We start from the raw sequence: 24,578 nt of genomic DNA on the forward strand, positions 1-24,578 counted from the left end.
AGCACTTTTATTGTCACATCACATGTGCAGGTACATTGGTACAGTACATGTGAGTGAAATTCTTGTGTGCGAGCTTCACAAGCAACAGAGTTGTGCAAAATACAATAATGTAAACCAGCAAAATACAAGAATGGCTACATCTGAAACTAATAAATATATGTACAATATATAATAGTGTATGCATTTCTGGATGTGTATACTAAATATTTTTCTACGTGTGTGTGTGTGTGTGTGTGTATACACAAATTAAATAGAGTAAACAATAAATAAAATATATAAAAATATACAGAGTTGAGACATGTGCAAAACAGTGGCATTACTGTACAGTATGGAGTGCATAATGTTAAAGTTCCAGTAGTGAAGCTGAGGTGTCTATGAAGTGTTCAGCAGTCTGATGGCCTGGTGGAAGAAGCTGTCTCTCAGTCTGCTGGTACGGGACCGGATGCTGCAGAACCTCCTTCCTGATGGAAGTAGTCTGAACAGTTTATGGCTGGGGTGACTGGAGTCCTTGATGATCCTCCCCGCTTTCCTCAGGCACCGCTTCCTGTAGATGTCTTGGAGGGAGGGAAGCTCACCTCCAATTATCCGTTCAGAGCACCGCACTACTCGCTGGAGAGCTTTGCAGTTGTAGGCGGTGCTGTTGCCATACCAGGTGGTGATGCATCCAGTGAGGATGCTCTCAATGGCACAGTGATAGAAGGTCCTGAGGATGCGGGGGCTCATGCCGAATCTTTTCAGTCTCCTGAGAAACTGTTTTGTTTGTGTGTTCTGACCACGTAAGATCCTCAGCCAGATGTACACCAAGAAACCGGAAGCTGCTCACTCTCTCCACAGCAGCGCCGTTGATGGTGATGGGGGTGTGTACTTCTCTGCACCTCCGGAAGTCCACTATCAACTCGTTTGTCTTTGCGACGTTGAGGGTGAGATGGTTGTCTTGACACCAGTGGGTCAGGGCGCTGACCTCCTCCCTGTAAGCCGTCTCATCACCATTGGTGATTCGATTACATTTTGTATGATGGATTATGCAGAAAAAGTAGAATTGGGCTGAAAGATCTATCACTTTATCACCTCTTCAGGTTGTAAATTGTGTTTTTAAAAAGTAACTAAGTAACTAAGTAATTAATTACTTTTGAAAATAAGTAATCAGTAAGGTAACGGGATTACTTTTTTGGGGAAGTAATCAGTAATTAGTTACTGATTACTTTTTTCAAGTAACTTGACCAACACTGGTTACCACAGGAGTAATTTTTTGTAACTTGCTTATTTAGGTTAATTTTAGCACTTTGCACTGAGTCAATGTGATGTGGTTCTGTAGGTTTTGGCAAAAGAGAGTTATAGCTGTTGATGGACATTTAAAATCAGACAGTTTGCAACCCAGGAGTAGCTAGCTAATTTAAAACTGAATGCGTTCAAAATGTCAAAACTTAACAAATATTTGGCAACATGTAGTGGTCCAATAATTACAGAACATATGTATGTTGTGACTGTAGCGTCTTTCAGTACAAATTCATACATTTTGTACACTGAGACTAAATGTATGTCATGTATTGTAGATATATTACAAAAAAAAGAGATCTAAATCAGGATGTCTTCTGATTAGAATTCAATAAATTGATCCCCAGCTCCTCCAATCTGCATGCAGAAGTACCCTTAGGCAAGATAGTGAATAAAAAAAATGCTGCAGCTACATAGATAAAAAAAAAAATGTGATACTTAAAAAGTGCACAAAATAAAGGACTGTGTTAATGCATCTTTGTGTGTGTGAATGAATGTGGTTTGTTTTGCTTACTCAATAATACCAGCCCATTTACCACATATATTTAGATTTTTCTTTTGATTTAGGTTGCTTGTCCATACAGATGTACAAGGGTTACAAACGTCAGTGTAATTATCCTAGTTAATACATAATTAGATTTACGTGCCTTTATGATGTGCTAAGTGGAACACGTTCCTCACATTTTTCTGAACTGAGTATGTAGTTCCTCGTGCAAACAACATTTAGCTTATTCTAACTGCACCATCATATCTTTAACCGCAGTACACGTTAGCAATATATTAGATATTAGCAAATATCTTTATATCAGTAATGTTGTATGGTTTTATATCTGTATTGTTTGTTGCCTATAAAAAGGTCTAGCATTCTGATTTAAGCACTTTTCTGTCTTGTTTTTACAAGTAAGTGCACAGTGTCCTAAATGACCTGGACTTTGAACAGAACACAGGATTCATGCTCTGTGCATCAGTGCATGTGAGTGTTAAGATAATGGTGTGTGTGTGTGTGTGTGTGTGTGTGTGTGTGTGTGTGTGTGTGTGTGTGTGTGTGTGTGTGTGTGTGTGTGTGTGTGTGTGTTTCTGGTTGAAAGAAGGTAAAAATAAATAAATAAGTGACTGTAGCCAAGGATCACATGAGGTTATGAGTCATTAGGACTATGCAATCAATGGGATGCATGGCTGATTCATGCACAGACACTCATAGGGGCCACAGTGATAGATTCTTCATATGTCCTTATATTTTTTCAGGAAACATATGTGTGTGTTTTGAATATTAATTACCATAACAAGGACCATCTAAATAAAAGGGTACTGAAAGCAAGGAGACGTGTGCTCCAGGCAGACAGTTTAAAAATAATTAGCATTTTTGTGTACTCAGCCTCCGCTTCTAATACTCATTAGTGCATGTGTAAAGATGCTCGTAAGTGAGTGATGATCATGATAATAATAGCGTGTTTTGCAGCCTCTCTGTCACTCAACTGTTCTGTTCCACTTGTTTTTGTGGTGTCGTTTAAATTGAAACAATAGTGACTTAAAGGTTTAAAAAGCAGGTCACTGAATCAAGTGAGAATTCGAATCCTTGAGTAAAGTGTTGATTTTCACTCAGCTTTTCTACATTTCACTCCTCTGAAGGCGGCAAAAATGAAAGGAATAAAGGTGAAAATTCTTGCAAACAACTTAACTTTTAAGTGTTATTCAAAACTACTTGCATGAAAAATTACAACAGTTTTGGCTTGGAACTGAGCTCAAGTATCAAACAAAATTAGCTGTGTTAAGTTGAGGAATTAAATAAGTGGGCATGTGTTGTGTAGGCTGATCACTCTAAATCAATTTGGTTCTTCTCCACCTTTTTCTTCAGCTGTTCTGTAATTCACTGCAAAAATTCCTCTGCTGGAAACACCTTTCCATTCATCAAAATTTGGCCTATAACTTCACTAATCCCTTTATCTTTGAGCTATCCTTGACTCCGTCCTTTCTCATATGTGGCACACAGCAGGAAATATTCAGTGGTTTCAGTGGGTGCGCTCTTGCTAGAGGTGAATGCATAGTTATGTTATACATCATGTCATGTTAGTTTTTTTTTTATCACATCTGAACAGTTCAGCATAGAAGAATTCTGTATATATATATATATATATATATATATAATCATAGTTGATGCATGAACATTTTAAAAGTAGTGAAGAGATGGGAGAAACACCCTTCACTGCATAGTTTGTCCACTAGAGGGCTTTCTGCAAATTACCTATTGGCTATGTATGTATTTGGAAATTCACAAACACAACAATCAGCTAGTCATTTGCCTTTATTAGGCAAATATCATAATAAAAACATGTTTTATATCCAAATTTGTGCCAACACACTTGACTGGGAAATGAATCAAGCATAGCATTCAACTTATTTATGTTCAGCCATGTTAGTAAATGACAAGAAAAAAGAATCATAATGTCTTCTGCTATTTTGTTCTTCCTTTTTGTAAAACAGAAAAGCTGAAAATTCGTGGATCACAACAATCATTATATTTTAGCATTAGCATCTACTGTAACCAGTAGATATTTATTCTAATGTGATTACAAATCTAGAATAAATGTAACTGATACTCTAACCTGCACTTTGCTCAGTTTAGTTCTCTTTAGAGTTTTAGTCCATTCAAGTTGAAGTGTTTACACTAACATGGTATTTAACATTGCAAGTATTTGTCAGCCCCAGATGGTTGCCAATTAAAACAGTAACACAAACTGAGTCCGCTGCCCCTCATTATGGTGACATCTGTGAGACAGCAAGATGACATTTAGCAGCTCTCTTCTCTCAGAGATCCAGCACTCTGTCACTTTGTGAAAACTCAAGCCTACATGAAAGCAACAGTCTGCCATCAGTATGAGATGCAGACATGCTGGTTGTTCGGGACAGTTAGTATTTGGTGACTGATCGAGTTCACACTCTTCACTGCCACATAGAACTCATTGCGAACACTTTTCATCACAGAGTTCTTTGGGGTATCTGCTCAAGCTGTATTAAAGTATTAATGTGCACAACAGGATGTTAAACTCTTCACACTTTTGGAAAACAAAAATATAATCTGAAATAATTCTATGTCAGTTCTCTGACAGGGGACGTTTTGCCTATACACACAGGATGGACCTACCATTTGAACTACTATAGTGTTAATACAGAATATTTTGCGTTTTTTCTTTTTTAACCAAAGGGGCAGCAGGGCTGGTTTTAACCTGAACCATCCATCTAAACCATCAGGCTACTAAGCTTGTATCTCACTTACAAAGTCAAAACAAGTAGGTCTATGCTAACTACCTTACACTATGGAAATAAGTGCTATCTTTCATGATTCCTCTCACATTTTACCTGTTCAGTGTTATTATTGTCCAGGATTAGATAAAGACTGGGCCAGCTAAGTAAAGTAAGCTGTCTCTCTTTTCTGGGTCCAGTTGTGATGCCAAAAATCAGGATTAGACTACTCGATGATTAAAACACAGGTGGAATTATAGTTGTGGTTAGGTCGCAAACCACGCAAAGGGCAGAAAAAGCAACGACTGACATTATTAGTCTCGCCCGGGCTCACTGGTTTTCAGACTGTATCTGGCATGCATTAATTCAAATGCAAAAAAGAAATTTCACCCCCACCAAGCAAGTTTTTTTTAATAAATTGGCAAACAATAAAAATGAGTTTAGAATGGAGTGTTTTTGTGAAATAAAATTTAAATAGCATCAAAAAAACCTCTGGGCCTCTAATCCACTGGCACTATAACTCACTAGGTGACCTCTATGACACTCTATTATGTGGTCTGGCCAGTCATGGGGTGAGAGGCAGGAAATGCCTTGGATAGGTGGACAACACAGGGAGACAGACAGCCATTAAAGATCCAATTCACACTCGACAGAATCACGAAAAAGAAAAAAAGTCAGGCACAGGGAGAACAAACAAACTGCACACAGAAAGGCATCACCCTAATAACATAATATTGATATAATAATTTGTATTTGATTTCTTTAGAAAACTGTTTAAATCTGATTCACATTTTGAATAAAATCCACACAAAAACACCCAAATGTGTTTTCAGCATACATTTAAAATGAGCTACTGAATCAGCTGACCTCAGGAAGGTTATTCCAATTCACTGACAATGCCAGAAGAGCAAGTGAAACTTAGATGGCTTATTTTGGGTAAAACAAATGCCAGACATGTCAGTTCAGGCACATTCAGTCCTATATGCAGCCTGTCAAAAGGGAATACCAGTACTCTTGATGGCTGCATTATATCCTAGAATGTCTCCTCTGTGATCCTCGTGAGAATGCTCTTGCTTCTATTTTGAGTGGCTCTGCTTGACTGCGCTGCCAGTCAGTTAGAGAATGGGGCAGGCTCTCTCTCTCTATTTATCTATCTATGTATCTATCTATCTCTGTATATCTATCTAGACTTAATTAATTTAAATGTTGCTTGCATCATTCCAAAGCAATACTCAAACTGATTTTAAAAAGTCATTTTAAGCACATTTCTTGCAGCTAATCTGACCAGGCTATTATTCTTGTTTCATTGATGCAGTTTGCTGTGATTAATTTCCTACATTGACTCAGATTGTTCTTTCCTTTGTCTTTTACAGCATCCTGTTTGCAGATATTGTTGGCTTCACCAGCCTGGCCTCTCAGTGTACAGCCCAGGAACTGGTTAAACTATTAAATGAACTGTTTGGAAAATTTGATGAGCTTGCCACGGTGAGTCAGTCTCCCTTCCTTGAAGACATATCCCTCACTTGCAGCCACTGTTGACATTGTTACAAAGTGGCTTTTTCTCTGTGTGCACACTTTCGCCGCAACACGACACAACTATAGTGTATTGTTGTGAGCATGTGGGGTTTTTGTGCGTATGTGTGTGTGTGTGTGTGTAATGCTTTGGCCACAAGCTGTTGGCACATTCCACTAGCTTAGCATGATGTCACTATGAATATTGGAAGCCCATATGATGCTTAATATGATTATCCAGTGCTTCATTTTGAGGAAGAGTTGACAGACCTCTTTAATCTGAGCCAGATTTACCCAGGGCTAAATCTTGCATCCTCTCTGGTTGTTTGAATGAACAAAATGAATGATTTTAAGAGCAAAGTTGTACTGGCCACAGTTGCTCTTGGTTTGCATGTGAAAAAGGTTTCAGCCAACCCATCTGTCGATATTTCACTCTTTTTGATTTTGGTGCTGAAAATCCGCTCGGCTTTTGTCATTAAGTTTTACTGCCACAGTTAATCTATTTGCTTTTCTATTTGACACCATCAGCACAAAATCTTTTAATCAAAACACTGTGCATACTCTGAACACATGCTTCCAAAAAGGTATGATATCACCCCATCACCTGTCATGTAAATTTGGTTAAAAATACTGGATGTTTGGTGAGGAGGTTGAGCCCCTGCAGATCACCCTGCCACAACCTTAGTAACATATAATCTGGCCTCTGTTACTTACACTAGCCACATACCCTTGTCAAATCCATTAATCCACGGGATTACAACCAACCCCTTTTTTGCTTTCATAGAAGGTTTTACTTGGCTGTGTTGAGAGCTTGTATTTTTAACTTGTTTGTTTACAGATTTAAATTTAGAACTGCCTAAAACGAGAGCTCCATGCATTTGACATATTGTCAAATAAATGTCATCGCCTTTCTAATTAATCTGTGTTCAGTTAGTTTCCCTTATTATTGTTGGTTTGAATTTCTGTTTTCATCCCATGGAAAGTTGCTGTTACTCTGCTATTTTATTAACAAAGTGATTCCTTGTTCTAAAACATACCAACTTGAAACGACGTGGCAGATACATTTTCATCACCCACAGATTTTTGGCTAGAAGACGTTTTTTCTACATTCTATATCTAGAAGATGCCAGTTTTATTGCTGTTGTGAGTTTTGCTGTCTCACTCATTTACTTACAAATAACGTGAATGGGCTGATCATCTTTCGGCCACTTCCTGGGAGCCTCATGTTACACCGAAAGGTTGTCCCCAGCCACGAAGCTTGTCATCAAATGCCCTGACCCAAAACCTCGCTCGTATTGATCGACTTTGGCAGGAAGTGGCAAAGCCAGTGACTCATAGCTGTGGTCACTGTGGGCACGCAGACTCCTCTTGCTCCATACGAAGAGCGGGCGATGCCACATGGCCACCAGGCATCATCTCATAATACCATTCCAGCACCATCCCCACACCACCTGTCCACGCTTTGGACTTGTCAAGCTGCACGGGAAGTGGGCCAGGAACACAGCGTTCTCCTAAAGTGCTGTGGATGTAGCAGACCAAGTCTTCTCTCTTCTCTCAAAAATTCTCAACACAAACGGAAATAAGGCATCAAATCTGAAGCACGCTTTATGAGAATGCCTATACTAACTGTAGTTTCATCTCCTTTTAACCAGAGGGAGCTTGGGAGTCTGAATTTTTATACCACATAAGCATTAGAGTGAAAGAAATACAATAAAATTTCAGCATGTCAGCTCTTTCACCACTTTTGAACTATGTCTTAAGATTATTTAGGACTAACATATACAGAAGTAATGGGATATCTCTGCTAGAAAGAGAGTGTAATTAAAGACGATAGCGGTGAGAATTGTTTTCTCAGAAAACGTGATAGGGAGTGGCACGCCTGTTTGGTGCTTTCATTGGTGCATCACCATGAAAAAAAAAATTACATAAAAAAATTACATTAAGCATCGATTTGCTTCCACTTGTCTAATTCAGGGCGGTGGTCTGGCTGGAGCCCATCCCACCTGTCGCAGGTTGATGGGTGGGGTGCACACAGGACTGGTCACCGTTCTGCAGGGGTAGTGCATAGAAATACACAACCATTCAAGATCCACTTCACACTTAGGTCCAATTTGGATTTACCAACATGTTTTTAGATTGTGGGCAGAAGTCATAGTCCCTGGAGAGAACCCACACAGACATGGGGAAGAACATGCACAGCGAGAGCCCCCGGCCAGCTGCTCGATGATGAATTAAATGTCAAAATTGATCATTTAATTTTTTTAAACAACTGGAGGCTATACTCTTTAGTGTAATTTGATTGGGATGGACTTTTATATGTATGTCTGTCGATATCAAAGGTGGACGTACCTACCATGAATCACCCATTAGTTTCTGAAGTTTTGTTTTGAACCCTTTGAAGCCATCTTGGTTTCAAAAAACCAGGTGTGACAAAAAAAGTCTGACTGTCAAAGTGGTTTCATTCATTGGATTATGACCTGTCAATCACAATTCACTAGCTAGCGAGCACACCACAGGAAATCCTCCATTTTAAAACACAGTATGGTCAGTATTTACAAAATAAACTTTTGTTTTTATTCAGTATTACCTAAAAAGACTGACTGAGCCCATTAACTCATCCGGAAAGTGTTTACAGAGGTTAAGACAGAAACCTATAGCCTTCTATAGAACCAGAAGTCTTTTTGAAACCACAGCTATCGCCACCTGGTGGTCCAGAATGCAGGTTTAAGGCACAGGTTGACCACAGTGGCATTAATTTTTCTTGATGCTCGCTTCTTGCTGGATAAAGGGTGACGAGAACAGTGAGGCTGAACAAAAACATAAAGGAGAAAATCCGAATGTGAGGCCTAATAATGCCAAGACACCGGTGACAGTTTTCTCTGAGTCTACAACCAACACCTATAACTGTGACAGTGGTCTGGGTCCCTTCATACTGTACCAAGGGCTGCATGTAAATAAGCACTGCCCAGATGGTAAGAAAATACAGTACATGTGTTGTCGCACAAGTTAATGGTAGTAATAAATTTTTTTTTTTTTTTTAAAGCTTCAGGTCTTGGATCAGGTCCAGATTTTCATTTTAAATTTGACGGTTTGACTGGAGCAGCTCTTGAAGCTACAGGTCAAGGTCAGGTTTAGGTCTCAGCTGTAGTCTTGTGCAGAATTCTGTGACCTGTCTATTTTATGACGCTACCAGATATTCGCCTCTTAGCGAGCTCATCTGTTACAGTACGCGTGCCGATAACACGTCATCAGATCTTTAAAGGTGTGATTCTTCGCTGGGCTGACAGGAGCATAACATATTTTATGCTCCTGTCCCCTATTTTTTTAAGAGACAAAGCCTGTATTTCTTGCGCTGTGTCATATTAAGTTGGTGTGTCTGTTGGAGGGGGTAGGGGGTAGCTTGAAAATTGAAGTTTACAGGAAACCCACTCACACTGATCAGTATTTGCTGTTTGATTCCCACCACCCACATGAGCACAAGCTGGGAGTAATTATAACTCTTCACCACCAGGCTGACTACCACTGAGACCAAACACAAGGAGCACATCTCAGGAAGGCTTTGAAACCTTATCGTTACTCAGACTTGGTGTTTGCTGAAGCTGTGAAAATACAACACACGATTGACACCCAGATTATTATTCCATACATAGCTGAAGTGATCAGATTTACTGTACTGTAGAAATCATCTAAACGTAGCTAGATGTTTTACAAATAATATAGAAAAAATATAGAGAGAGAAACAGAAAGATTGACATTTGCAGTGGTTGTTTTTTAAGGATATGAAGAGATGAGGGACATTTATTTCAAAGACACTAATGTCATTTGGCACACCAAATGGTCTTCTTGAGCCCCCCTCTCACTCTATAAACACTTCCTCTCCCTGGCTGAGTTTCCAGCAATCTGTCCAGCACCCAAAACAACAGTTTCAACTGTGAGAGGAACTGAGATTAATTTATGGTTGTTATGGGTGCCATATAACATTAATAGCTCTGTACTGGTTGAGCTTTTGTGCCCGTATGCGTGCGTGTGTCGTGGCTGTTTCTGCGACAAAGTTTCACAAAGCTTTTCATTCTTGTCTCCCTTTTCTCTCCTCTTGCAACACCTCCCTGCATCACAGCTTTCAGACTCCTCCGCTCCTTGTTTCTCAGCTTTTTGATTGACATGCAGCAGCCTACTTCTCTCAACTCTGTCTTTTATGCCCCGTGGTTCTCCGCACTCTCTTCCTCTTTCATGTTTCCATTTTTAGGATGGCTCAGTGATGTATCTATCTTCTGTCTCTTACTTCCTTGACAAGTTATAGGTTCCTTTTCATTCACTCATACATGACTGTTAGAGCTTATAAAATAACCCTTTTCTGCATGTGCAGGTCATGAATGCATATGATTTGAATGATTGATTATGATTTTAAGAGGATAGCAGTTCACCTAGCTGACAAACAAATGGCTGTACAATTATTTCCTAGTTGAGTTGTAGTAAAATATCTGCAAGTGATGACTCACCTAAGTATGCGTAACCTAAGATCCAACAATAACATACCTCAAAACCTGTTATTTTCTGAAAAAAATAACTTTAGAAAAGCTGTCTGTACGCCAGTTAGTATGAGCCAAATACAACTGAATAAAATATTAGCCAAAAACTGGATTATTCTTAAATGGAGCACAGGAACTTGTCACTGCCCACATGATGACAGCTGCCTGCCAGAACGGAAAATCTGGGTGTAGACACAATTAAATAACACTGTTTGGGTTTGTCCCATGAGCAGATGCAAAGATTGCTGTCAAGTCCTGCTGCTTCCTTCAGACTCCTGTGCGCTAAACCCAAACCAAACAAGCCAGCGTGGGCTCTTGACTAGGAGAAAGTGGGAAAAAGTGTTTCTGTTTCAAGAAAAAAAATCACATTTAAGGTTTCTATTGCAGTTTTAACAAAAGCTAAACTTACATAATACCTGAAACACAGCATGGTGTAGATTTAACAGGAGGGTCCAAATGTAGCAGGATGAAGCTGAGATTTTGTGAGGTTTTATGATTTTTCTCACACTGTCTATAATGAATCTTTCTGTTCTCTCATTATCTCTGGTTTTAAACAAAGCAATACCACTTATAGAAATGTTTTTCTACTCTCCAGGATCATACACGGATCGTATTGTACTAGTTTACACATTTGTTTAACAAGCAAAATATCCCTGGTTCAGTGCCAGGAGGAGACACGAATCTGTCGGGGTCGGATCAGTGAGGTTATTTAGTGTGAAAAAAGAGCCAGCCAAATCAAACATGCCAAGCTGCCTGCTGTGGTGACCTCTTCCCTTGAATAAGCAACTGAAAGTAGCTCTCTTGCTATCATTTTGACCTAAGACCAGACAGAAAGCAAAAAGAAGCAAATGAATTAGGTAGGTCAAATAAAAGGAGGCTGTGTGCTACAAAATAAATGTAGCATCCTGTGAGCTGGATTTTAATTTAGTCCCATATATAATGGCTCTTACATTTTTTGTAACGATACTTCAATGAATGTTGTTTTCCTCAAAATAACTGATATCCTATGAGACTGGTCTTAATGTTGGTCTTAAAATGCTGCACGAGACTTAGTGTCCAAAACGACATTAGCTTCAACTCAGATACATTTTCACCAATTTCTTTATGTTAATTAAAGAAAAACGTGTGTGTTTCCAATTCTGATCAAACATTCAATAACACCAATGCCATCTTTGAAAATAAACCAGTCCTGAAACGCCAAACAGTTGGTATTTGCCATATCTGTTAAATGCTTCACATCTACATTAATAGATTTCTTTTTTATGCCCACTCACTCCAGCCCACAAGGCTGAGTTGGGAGGAGGAAGTGTTGATATATTTTTCATTTGTTGTTGCACAGAAATTAAATTCAATCATTAAAAGAGCTGGTGGCTAAAAGGGAAACATCCACGCATATGAAGGAGATGGAAAAGCATTAATGGGGCAGGGGAAATATTGAGTTACCCCTGTAATAAATCACTCCCTGTATTGATGAAATGTTGACATGAAAAACTTTATAAGCCAAAAAAAGGAACATATGTAATGGCCTTATGTAAAATTCATAAAACTGTTTGACTACTTCTAATTAGCTGCTGCAAAAACATTGCAACTACCAATATGAACAACCACAGGGCACATTCAGGAACACGTGTGGGGAGGGGCATTTGTCTTATGTCCTTTCAGCCCCCAAAAGTTGCAGGAATGGAATCTTTAGCTCATCAACACAGCAGTGATATTTGTCTTCGTACCAGAGGCAAAGAACTGTGTGTACTGCTCTTTAGGGACTTGTAGGAAATTAAGAGATGAGCTGGCTCATCTTTTTGCTTCATAATCATTTATTGAATGTTCCGCTTCCCTGTATTTGTGTCTCTCCTTCCCTTTGTCTGTGTAGACTGAAATGTGTGCTAAGTTACATTCCTGCTAATACTACCACACAATAGTTCTGATTGCAGTGCTCAGTATAAATCCTAATCACATTAAGACATGGCAAAAAAGGTTGTCTTAAAACTGCTTTTCTTTCTTTGTAAATTGAAGTAAGTGTCAAAATCTACCTAATGTTCTGTAACTAGTTACACTGATGACCACCCAGATTGCCCACAATGCTTCAGTCATATGACACTGGTAATCCTGCTTGGGTCTGAATCAGCTCCTAAGCCCTCACACTGCAGCTTAGCACAGGAAAAGTACAAAGTAGGAGACACTGTAAGCACCAGGGCTTTCCCCTGTTTCCTGTAGCTTCAGCTGTGTCTCACTATAGCCCCATCTGTTATTGCTCCACTTTGCCCAGAGTTAGGCTGAAGAGACCTCAGTGGCTCTGTTACAATATTTTTTTTTTTTTAAAGTTCTTAGTGGGAGTCTTTACAGTGCTGTGCAAAAGTCTTGAGTCACCTCTAATTTCTTATTTCTAATAGTTTCCTTCCAAGGAGGCTTCTAAGGCTGCTTTCGCTACTCATTTTCAGATGATTTTTATTTTTAAGCCACATTTCATTCACACACAAACACAAAAGCTAACACATAAATGAACCAGTGTTGTGGCAAAACAAAGAAGACAGCATGGCCACAAACTAGCTTTAAATCTTTAGGCACTCTGTTACTAGCAGCCTCTCCTTTTGTTTGTTTACAGATTTAAATTTAGAACTGCCTAAAAAGAGAGCTCCATGCATTTGACTTATTGTCAAATAAATGTCATTGCCTTTCTAATCTAAAAAGATTTGGGGAAACTGAACAAGTTGAGGGCTACTGTTTGCTGAGTCCTAATCAGAAATGGTCTCAATTGAAACGTGGCTGTTTGCAGTCATCCTTAAGGAAGGGAAACAAGGAGAAAAGGAATCCCAGCTCATACAAGAGCTGAACTGAAAATCAGTGGCAGCAAATCTTGGAGCGATTCATCCAACTTTGATATTTTTGGTTCAAGTTTTGGAAATATGTACAGATGTTAGGAGACGGCACAACAGAGAGTGTCTAGTATAATGCTATATTTATCATTTAAAAAGAATAGAATTAGTCGCTGTAGAAGGGAATATGCTAGGATTCAAAAAAACAATTTTTTGTTGAAAGTTTCAAGAGTCCAGTAAAGGCTAGATCATGCTTCTTTCATAGTTGCTGTAGTAAATTCATGCTTTTCTTAATCAACTATATCAAGTGTCAAGAGCGACCAAGGCAGCAAAGGTTAATTGCAGTGCAAAAAAAGAAACCAGGAAGGCAGATAAAAACAGACCAAATTTAGAAAGCTATACATGTTATGTAGCACAATAATGTCATTTTATTTTCGTATCTATTTAAAATAGGCTATTTAAAATTGTAATCCTCATACAAATTAGTTGGTATTCTTTTGATCTTTAGTTCTATATATGGGGCTTTAATTTAAGAGAAAATGTCTTTCACAGAGCAAAACTGCCAAGAGCCGCTCAGCACACTGCTGCTGCATAACACTCGGTCTTTTGTAGGTTTGTGTCTAAGAATATATTTTGTACAAACAGCCGCCATGCCACTGAGTACTTAAAAAGCATGACCACAGCAGGTAAACTTGCACAAGACAAAGAGCAGCTGCTAACGAGCCCTGGCTATCTTGCCGAATTTCACATGGCTCCCATGTTAAAAATAGAGCACCCGTCTTGTCATGTGCCCACCGATGTGCATAATTATGAGTCTTTGTGCTCTTCACATGCATGGCCAGCAATCCCATTACCTCCATGGAAACAATGAAGGGTTATGAGAAGGCACCCACGGTAACCTGGTCTCCCTGGTAAAATGAATGCCTGTTGCTCATATCCTGTAATAATGGGTTATATTTGTAAGCTGTTTTTTTCATGCCACTGCTCATTGTGTCTAAAGAGTGAGAGTGAGTAGAGAATGACTCACCTTATTCCCTAAAATGAAACTGATCCTTTAATATATCACAGCATTGTGGGAGCCATTTTTAGTACGAGTCCATATTTTTAACATTTTTAATGAGATACCGATAAAGAAGCGCAAATATCTTTCTGTCGCAGTCTTGATTTGTTTGGCCACAGAACTGTCTCGTATACACCGCACAGTCAGTCTCATCCCGTCTTCACAATCAGCTTTTATGTTTTAATGTATGATTAGCACGACCATGTCACTTTCGTGACAAGCTCTCTAATTTAAGTTGCAGGACCATAGGTGGTGTCGATACTGAATGAGCATCAGGCAGTTTCTCTCAATAGCACAGAGGTTAAAATAGAGGGGAGAAAACTAAAAGCTGCTAAGCATCTCAAAAAAGATATAGAGCCACCAAAACATCAACTTTTGTCTTGGGAAGTTCTGTTTTAAAGCCTCAACTTCACTATTTAGTTGTTTTTTGACCTTCTCACCATGCAGTGCACCTTTGAAATGGTCAAAGACACTTAAGAACAAGTTAGAGGCATTGCAGGCCTGAGTTAACAAGGAGTTTCTGTAATGAATTGTTTAAATAATGTGATATTAAAAAAAAGGCAGAGCTTTTATAACTGTAATGTGATCACATACTAAGTGATAGTGTATTTTGACATAATTTAAATGTACTCAAATCTTATATTAACGATGTTACCATTGCAAGTCTGCAAGTCTGAAACCACCTGCATCATGAACCTAATCAATCTTGGAAACCGAGCAGCCTGAAGCTACACTTAGAAATTAAACTGCTGGGTATGGATCACATTAATCAGTGTAAGGGAAAAATTATATTTGAATGACAGGATGTTTCAATCAAAGCATCCCTGCTCTTAGATGCCTCTCGTGTGACTTTGATTAAACTGGAGGAAAGTTGCTTTTTAATGTGTATTTTTTCAACATGACTAATTACTATTTTTTTGTATACGTTTAAAACTGCTGTAGCATCAGTTTGATTGTGTAAGTAAGGGTGATTTCTTTTCTTAAAAATTCTCCTTAAATTGTCTCTGTGACTGACAGGAGAACCACTGTCGCAGGATTAAGATCCTGGGAGATTGTTACTACTGTGTGTCTGGACTGACACAACCCAAGACCGACCACGCCCACTGCTGTGTAGAAATGGGTCTCGATATGATTGACACCATAACGTGAGTCTCTTATGCCTGTGGTTTTCATGTGTGACCCGAGAACACATTTACCCCTTCCAAACTCTGACGCAAAAGTCTTCAAAAAAACAGCAGTGTTCAAAGTCGGGAGGGGGGGGGGGGAGCTTTAGGGGGGAAGTAATAGGCTATGTTTTTCTTTTTCTTTTTTTTTATTTAATTAGAAAGTCGCTGTTTTCTTTGTATAGTTTGGAAGTGAAAAAAGATGCACAAGAAAGTTAGAGACGGAGAAGCTCCAGAAGATTACATCAGATGCTTTTCATGATTTGACTGTAAGTCTGTTAATTAAGATTAAGATCAGATTTCTCCACCAACACTGATTAAATAAAAATGCCCAGCTTTTCAGTCTTTTTGTTCTCGGTCTATTTTGGTATGTTAGAGCAGAGCAGAGCATTTCTGAACAGCTTCTGGTCCTTGAAGACATCGTGACAGATTGTTATATCTATTTATAAAGGACATTTGTGGAAACAGATTCTTAATTTTGGATGTGTGTATCACCTGCATTCGACCTCAATTATTTGTGATCTTAATGTTAATGAGATCGTTTGCTGAATGAATGAAATCAGCGCCGGGTGTACATTTCAAACCATGAAAGAGTTGGCAAATTAGTTGATGTAAACTTCTTATTTAATTACTATATGTGTTCATATACAGTCATACATACATGTAATACATTGTTATTGTAACACTGTGTTTTTTGTGCTGTTTTTAATGCTCTGCCAAATTATAGGCAAACTATTCGATTTAGACAGAGTTGGACAGTTGGGAAAAATGTAGTCACATTATTTGCCAATTTAAAAGATGACAGTTAAAAATTATGGAAGTGTTTGATATTGAAATGGTCCAGATATCATTTAAAAGTATTCAGATTAAAATACACATTGTTTTAAATCCAGTGGATTAGGTTATTAATTATTTTTTAAAGTAATCTGACCAAACTCTGGATATAGATAAAAATATATAGATATTGCCCTGCCATATTACCTCACTGAGACTCTCCATGTTTTTTGTCTGTACAGGTCAGTAGCAGAGGCCACAGAAGTCAACCTAAACATGCGCGTGGGCTTGCATACCGGTCGAGTGTTGTGTGGAGTGCTGGGTCTTAGGAAATGGCAGTATGATGTGTGGTCAAATGATGTGACTTTGGCCAATGTGATGGAAGCTGGAGGACTACCTGGGTCAGTACTCAGCATTTTAAAAGCATACAAGCCTGAACAGCTTCAGACTATTTGTCTCCGCTCTGTTATGGTACCCTGGAAAAAACATCTTGACACATTAAGTGATTTCTAACAAATAAGGTGTTAATATTTTTTGCTCTAGAATCAGTCTTGTTCCCTGTGTTTTTAAAGCATTAGTCGGTGATTTAAGCTAAATCAGGAAACAAGGCCAACTGCAGGGAAGACCCTTATGGTTGAATTTTCCCCACTGGACAAAGAAATAAAGAGAAGCACAGAAGCAGATTCAATTCATCCACAAACTTCAGGCAATGCAATTGTGTGTATCATTACAAACAAATTACCCAAAGAATCTTATTAAGACCCACCAAAGCAGAATTTCACAAGTTATTGTGAACACATCCTTTAGCTCTTGACTCTTCTGCTTATAAGACTTGTTTTAATATTTGCTCTGCTTCCCTTATCTGTACCACAGGAAAGTTCACATTACCAGATCTACACTCGAGTGCCTAAACGGAGACTATGAGGTGGAGCCTGGAAACGGCCATGAAAGGAGCGCCTTCCTTCAAAAACATGAAATCGAAACCTTCTTTATAGTGCCATCTCACCGACGGAAGGTACCCAGTTGCACTTCTGTGTTTAGTAATATACTGTATTTATATCTTCAGTAAAAATGAATGAAATCACAGCAATAGTTTTCTATTTGTTTAAACCATTGCCTTGGATGAACCTTTTCGTACTGAGACAGTTTACTGTACATATTAGCTTCCATAGGTAATCCATATTAATTGACCTAACTGGTAAATCAGAACAGGACAGGTTGACAAAGCAGGTTTATCCTGGCCAGTCACTTCAGTAGAAGGATCTACTAGAAAACATGCTTCAAAGACTGTAGAAATGTAGTGCAGTTTGACTACAGAGCTCTCACCCATTTGTTGTTGAGCTGATCTCACGTTCAGCCTGTAATGGATTGGACTGGGGCTACAGAGAGAAAGAAGAAGAAAAAAAACAGCCCGTGGCATCTATCATCTTAAATTTGCACAGTCCGACAAACTTAAAGAGATATGTGTGTGTCAGTGCATCCACATAAGCATGCACATTTCCAACAGATGTGCCCCAAGCAGCTGGAGAGGGAATTTCAGTCTTGTTACTGTATAACTCTATAAAGCCTTCCTTCTCCTCTCTCCTCTCCTCTCCTCTCCTCTCCTCTCCTCTCCTCTCCTCCCTTCTACCTGCCTAACAATATTTCTTGCAGCAGGTTTTATGTTATGCAAGCCCACGCTTGCACATAGGTTACATGGTGCCTTATATGAACCTGTTGTATCCCCGTTGCGTGTATTTTTCTTTGAAATGTGAGAGACTTGGCTAATCCTCTAGCTGATGGTTTAACTTCATCAAAGACACGGCTCAAAATAAGATAGGCACAGACTGTATTGTTGGATAGGCTGATATTCTCACTTAGAGACATACGGTGGGGTTACAGATTAAAGGAAAAGCTCAACCCTTGACCCCAACAATTAAGGTTTGAAGTAGTTTCATAATGCTCATAATGTTGCTGGGGGCATTTTGCTGGCATGGTTTGGTTATTCTTGTGCCCTTACAAGGAAGGTTCAAATAGTTTTTAGCAATCACTTATAATATATATTAAATCATTTTGTATCTAAATAAGCGCGATCTCTCCCACAATTAGAGTGCCCCCATCCATTGGGTGTCACTGAGTGGTTTGATGAGTATGAAAATAATTGGCACCACCAGCTCTCAACCTTGTTGAATATTTATCAGCAATTTTGGACTGATTTGTCAGAAAAGGCTTGTCACTGTCATCACCTTCCAATAGCTTTTGGAAGAATGAATTTCTGTGTTTCCAGTAGATTTCCAGTGATCTGAAGCTGGTGGACAAATGGCCTTACTAAGAAATGCTATGTTGCATTTTCCCCTCAATTTGCCATTTGTCTCTATTTTCAGCTTTATGTGTTGATGATGACATATTTTTGTTGTTTCAAATGGTGCTTAAACACACGTTCTTCAACAGTTTACTGAAAGAGAAACGAGGGCATCAGAGTCACCAAAGGACTGATGTACCTTATTTTAACTGCATTGTTGAGCATGAGCATGATAATAATGACTGGATGCATGTGTCAAGTCCATAGTGCCTGTGCATGAATTATAGACCCTTACATAATATATATTACTGTATGGGATATCATGACTAAATACTTGTTCCCATTTCTTATCTGGTGGCAGATATTCCCAGGATTGATTCTTTCGGATATAAAGCCCGCCAAAAAGATGAAGTTCAAAACTGTGTGCTACTTACTAGTGCAGCTTATGCACTGCAGGAAGATGTTCAAGGCTGAGATTCCCTTCTCCAATGTCATGAACTGCGAGGACGGTGATAAGGTATAAACTCTCAGTGTCTGTGTTGACGTTTCTGTGTTTGTTCTTACTGTGATTTCCGAATAGACGCAACACTGAGTGAAAACCTGGTGAAAAAATTAGGCTTGTGTGTTCTGTGTCATAGGAAAAGGGGTAATGGAGCGTCCTTTTTTAAAGGTCCCTATCCAGTCAGTATGTTGGTCTTGGCAGAAATGTCAATGAGCCTGTTAACCCTTTCAGGCTCAAATTAAGTTTTTGTTGCTAATGCACAAAAGAATACCTGCAGTGGTACTTCTGAGTAAAAAACACTCATAAAATATGTATGTGGGGTAATCAGGTTGTTAGCTTTTAACTGTTGCAACTCTGCAACGCCTGCCTTGAGAGGGTTAATATGGCTAACTGTTAGAAGAAGTGTTGTGTTATTTAACCTTATATGTCTGTAAATTTTTGCACCTACTGCTTAAACAAGGAGTTTCCTGGGTCCGTGTGTGTGTGTGTTTGTGTGTCTGTTGTATATATTTTCCTGTTAGTAAGGTGTGTAGAATTTATATATAAACTTAAAGGTACAATAATGTTGGTTTGTGTGTAACATATTTTACAAGTGGCTTTTTTCCTAGAAATTTATGGAAGTTTCAGTTTTTAAGATGTTGGCCTTTTTAAGATGTTCAAATAATCTTTACCTCACACTGCATGATTATATGTCTCCCCATTAACGGTAATCACAGCATCCTCCCATCGGAGACAACAAGCAGATTAGCATAATACACAAAACAGTAAAAGCTTATGGCCTTTGTCATGGGCGGTTTAGTTGTAGTAAACCTTCCACTGAATGGTAAATTCAAATTCAGGCCACACACACTAGTGCTCAGTGAAAAGATGTATGCATTCAAGACACGAATGCAAGCAATATGAGGGACGAGGGATGAATGAATAGGATAGCTGGTGCAGCAGACACGGTTACATGATGTGTCCCGTGCTGCACTGAGCACAATATAGAACATAAGGAGACGTCAGGATCTGCAGGCCACTGTGTTTCTGCCTTATAAATAAACCAAAACAAGAGAGTGGGGAATGCAAAAAGAAATGGGGGGAGTGAAAATGGGCCAGATATAAAGACTGGACTGGTGAAGGGGATATAAACAGAAGTGAATATATGGAAGCAGGTAAGAAAATAAGGAAATAAATATGAAAAAATAAAGAATGAATATACATACGATGAGTGAGTAAGAGCAAGGTGAGGTAAGAAGATGGTATTACAAAAAAACTGAAGTTGAAAATAAGAAGTAAGCAAGTGGATACACTTAGAGAAGAGACAAAGAAAGGAGACAGTGGCACAGGAAACGAAGCAGAAGAAATCAGTGACATCCGTGAGCTGAGCACATCCATGTCATGTCACGAGCTTGTGAACACCGGTGATCCTTGATCATGCTCTGATCACCTACTGTGCTGTGTTCAGATAGCATGCTAACTTACATGAACAAACACACCTACACGTACACACACACATACCCAAGGTGTTTGCTAAGCTGCTCACTTTGGCTGCCGAGGACACAGCAGGGTGCTTTCAGTAATGAAGTTAAGTGTGAAGGCAATGTCCTAATTTGAAAGTATAATCAGCTGCCTGTGTTTATTGTTGACTCTTATTCACCCTTGTTCCTAATATGATAATACTCAGGCATTGCAGAGAATACAGGGTGCTGTATTCACCAAACTATTGTTGTTTAAGCTCTGCATTGTAAAGTGAGTGGAGATTTCTTTTCATTTTGTTTTCCACCAGCGGAGGGCCATGCGAACGGCTCCACAGAAAATGAGGAACCGCTCCAACGCTAACCAGGCTAATGTGATCCAGAGCAGCCCCAGAACACGGGTCAACCGCTACATCGGTCGGCTGATTGAAGCCCGTCAGACCGAGTCTGACACGGCAGACCTCAACTTCCTCACGCTCATGTATAAATGCTCTGAGCGTGAGCACAGGGTGAGGGATTTGAGAAACTGCACTGAGATGTTGCTCAATCATGTTACAATTCCACATTTTATTGTTTGGTTACTCGCTCTTTTTGGGTTTTGCCATTGTGCAGTACCACCAGGTGCCTGATGAGTACTTCACCAGCGCAGTGGTCCTCTCCCTGATCCTAGCTGCTTTGTTTGGCCTTGTCTATCTTCTCATCATACCACAGTATGTACCAAAAATGCTTCTGTGGGTCCCTTCTTTGTCTTTCTTTTTTTTTTTTTTCCCTTCCCATTATTTTATCTCTCCAGCTGCCTCTTTAACATACCGAAGTCTGTCTTACTAACCCCATCATTCCCCTCTCTCCTTTTTTCTCTCTCAGGGGCACAGTGGTGCTAGTTCTTCTCGTCTTCTGCATCTGTTTCCTTGTAGCTTGTATCATGTACCTCCATATCACTAGAATACAGGTAACTACAGATGCTTTCCTTATCCTATTGAAGTGAAGGTCTTTTTTTTTTCATTTATTAGAGCATTAACCTACACCACAGATGCATCTACCTTCTGTTATCTGCAGTTTAGAAAACCTGGCAAGGGAAATGTTCTCCTGTATAGGTTTTTGCTGACCAAAGACAAATTATAAATGTATTTTGTGAAACCATGTAAGAACAATTTAATAACCACTAGCTTTGAGGTTACATCTATGCCCCTGTGTTGTATTTAAATTAAAATCGCTCTTCTAGAATTTGACCAGTTTAGAAGCTTTTTTAAGCTTTGTAGCTTCTCACATGCTTGTCTTTTTTCTCTTTTTCTTTCCTCAAACCCAAAAAATTCTTGTCCATCATAACATTTGTTCTTCCTCAAGCTGTACTTATAGTTATTAACACTCTGACAGATTATATTGGTGTTGTCTAAATGCATTCAAGGTATTCTAGGCAGTATTTATATAATAGTCTCTATATTTTTTTCTGTCAGTGTTTTCCAGGGTGCCTGACCATTCAGATTCGCACTGCTCTCTGTATTCTCATAGTGCTCTTAATCTACGCTGTGGCCCAGGCCTGTGTGGTAAGTGTAAATGCAACAGTAAAAAAGTGTCATCTGCCACAAACTACCCACCTGACTGGCCAGCCAGCTAGTAAGAAAAATCTCACCGTGTTTTGAGCTGCTGCTGTTCCCTCTGATTTAACGGTGCCAGTGGGCTTATTTTAAAAATATGTTTAATTATTATTTTAGAGGTGTTGCTTTAGATGATGTGCAGTTGACTGTGAAATTAATAAAGCTAAAATTGTGGCGTTATCATAATTTAATTATCACATTTTTGCTGTGTTTACATATGTCATGTATAACATAAATCTGAAAGCATTCAAAGTTTGAATTACGGTCATGCTATGTATTTAAACAGCTTACACTATCCAGCTGTACAGTGCTGTTCAACTCATGTGTTTTGTTTTTTCTTTAATGAAATGTGCAGACAAGGCAGACCGTGAATGTAGATGAGCATTAAGCCTTTCTCCAGAAATATTTCTCACTTTGCATCGCTGTGTTTGCTTTTGACAGGTGGGCTGCATGCCCTGGCTGTGGGGTAGTGCCAATACAAACAGTTCCATCATCATCATTGATGTGGATAGCGGCGCCAACCACACCATGGCAGAACTTCCTTGTGACGGCGCCCGCTACGCCTTTCTCTCATGTGTGGTGGGCACACTTACCCTGGCGCTTTTCTTGCGCGTCTCCTGGATGCCAAAGATGGCGCTAATGCTTCTTCTGGGGGTGCTGTATCTCACCGTGTTGGAGCTCAGCGGCTTTCGCAAGACTGCAGGGTGAGAGGTTCACGCCACGACGTATTCAGAAAGCTCAGACACATTCCTGACTTTCCCTGAAGTTATATGACAACAATGAAGTGAGAGATCTCGCACAGTTGTTATGCATCATGCATTATGTGCGTCAGTCGGGTATCAGAGGTAATGCCTGGCTGTGTAATAAACAGATAGGCAAGAGTTGGAAGAGCATTTACAGTACATGTGCTGAGATGTATGTGTGTGGAGGAGTTGTTGCTTGTCTTCAGCCCACACACTCTTTCATTTTCCACCCTTTGAAGCAGCACACATGCTTATTAGTTCCAAATCAGAAGCCTAAAAGGACAATGTGGGCTGCATGATGGGACCACGTTAGCTATTTCAACCCAGTACTGAGGGACCATGCCAATTTTATTAGAGCTCAGATCCCAAATGTGCAACTGAAAAAAATGATTATTCTGAATTTGTTCAGGTCAAGGTAAGGATTAGTTTTGAAAAAAAAAAAACTTTTAGATTTAATCATGCACAAGTTAATAGTAATATTCCATGATTTCAGAATACGTTATAAGCACAATAAAGTTGTTTTGTTTTGTTTTTTTTGCTTGCTTTGTTTCCATGTCCTTCTAAAAAAGCCCTTGCTTTCATACTTTTGTGAAGTAACTCTACTTGTGATCACTCCCGACGCTGTGGGGGGTCCATTCAACCCTCCTGTGTAGTTTTCTGTGTGGTCTGGTCCAGTGCTGACTTGTGCAATTGGTCTCTTCCGCAGTGGGGGGTCCTTCCACATCCGGGGCTATGAGCCCATCCTGTCTCTGTTGCTCTTTGTCAGTGCCCTTGCCCTCCACTCCAGGCAACTTGACCTCAAACTACGTCTGGACTTCCTATGGGCTGTACAGGTCAGGAAGTGTGCAATGATATCTCTGTGCATATGAAAAAAGGCTATGGATATACATTTCTGGAGGATGTGCAACCATGCTTCCAAAGTAAACTCTGAAAAACCTTTTCTAGTTTTTGTTTAAAGGTGTTGCAGGGATCACATTTAAAATGAGCAAACAAATGTTTGTGTGCATGTTTGATCAAACACAACAAAAAAAACTTCCGTTAAAATGATTATTGAATCATTGCAATTGGATTTTTAAAAAATTATTTGGTTTGTTTTTTTTACTTTTTACAACGCAACCCAACTTCTTTTGGAAATGAGGTTGTATATTTATAGGCTGCCAGATGTCTGTTCTTGGCAACAAAAAAAGAGTAAGAAGCTTCTTCTGGCTCGGTTTCATTTGGCACTGAGCGTTTTGCATAGGGGGATAGAAGTGTTGAAGCTGAATTTAAGCCATTTAACCCTTTAACTAGCAGGATTAGTCATGTAATGTACCCAAGTCTATTAATCATACTCTGACGCTTACAGCAGTCTGATGCTCACAAGTCATTTTAGTGACACCATGTGGTGGAAATATGAAGCAAGCTTTGGTTCTCACAGCTATATCTGGATATTTTGTGTGCTACTTTTCCTGCCAGGCGGAGGAGGAAAGAGATGGAATGGAGAAAGTAAAGCTGGACAACAGGAGGATCCTCTTCAATCTGCTGCCTGCACACGTGGCTCAACACTTCTTAATGTCAAACCCAAGAAACATGGTGAGCCACGATAATAGACAGGCAGGCAGGCAGACAGACAAACAGGTAGATAAAAAGGCTGA

General features: G+C 39.3%; 1 protein-coding gene across 2 annotated transcripts in view; it reads left to right on the top strand.

Moving 5' to 3' along the window:
* The window catches only part of LOC113010472 (adenylate cyclase type 1-like), a 38,414-nt gene that overhangs the window by 10,693 nt on the left and 3,143 nt on the right, over positions 1-24,578 (top strand). The window contains exons 4-15 of one of the 2 annotated variants that reach the window (XM_026149532.2): positions 5,889-6,000; positions 15,447-15,574; positions 16,609-16,767; positions 17,240-17,381; positions 19,009-19,164; positions 20,918-21,115; positions 21,219-21,316; positions 21,471-21,555; positions 22,061-22,150; positions 22,643-22,905; positions 23,651-23,777; positions 24,400-24,561. In XM_026149532.2, coding sequence (XP_026005317.1) covers positions 5,889-6,000; positions 15,447-15,574; positions 16,609-16,767; positions 17,240-17,381; positions 19,009-19,164; positions 20,918-21,115; positions 21,219-21,316; positions 21,471-21,555; positions 22,061-22,150; positions 22,643-22,905; positions 23,651-23,777; positions 24,400-24,561 — 1,720 coding nt within the window. The remainder of the gene's footprint in view (positions 1-5,888; positions 6,001-15,446; positions 15,575-16,608; positions 16,768-17,239; positions 17,382-19,008; positions 19,165-20,917; positions 21,116-21,218; positions 21,317-21,470; positions 21,556-22,060; positions 22,151-22,642; positions 22,906-23,650; positions 23,778-24,399; positions 24,562-24,578) is intronic. The other variant, XM_026149534.2, reaches the window with a different exon arrangement.

The sequence above is a fragment of the Astatotilapia calliptera genome, chromosome 18 (genome assembly GCF_964374335.1).
Source record: "Astatotilapia calliptera chromosome 18, fAstCal68.1, whole genome shotgun sequence".
In the NCBI taxonomy this organism is placed as follows: domain Eukaryota; kingdom Metazoa; phylum Chordata; class Actinopteri; order Cichliformes; family Cichlidae; genus Astatotilapia; species Astatotilapia calliptera.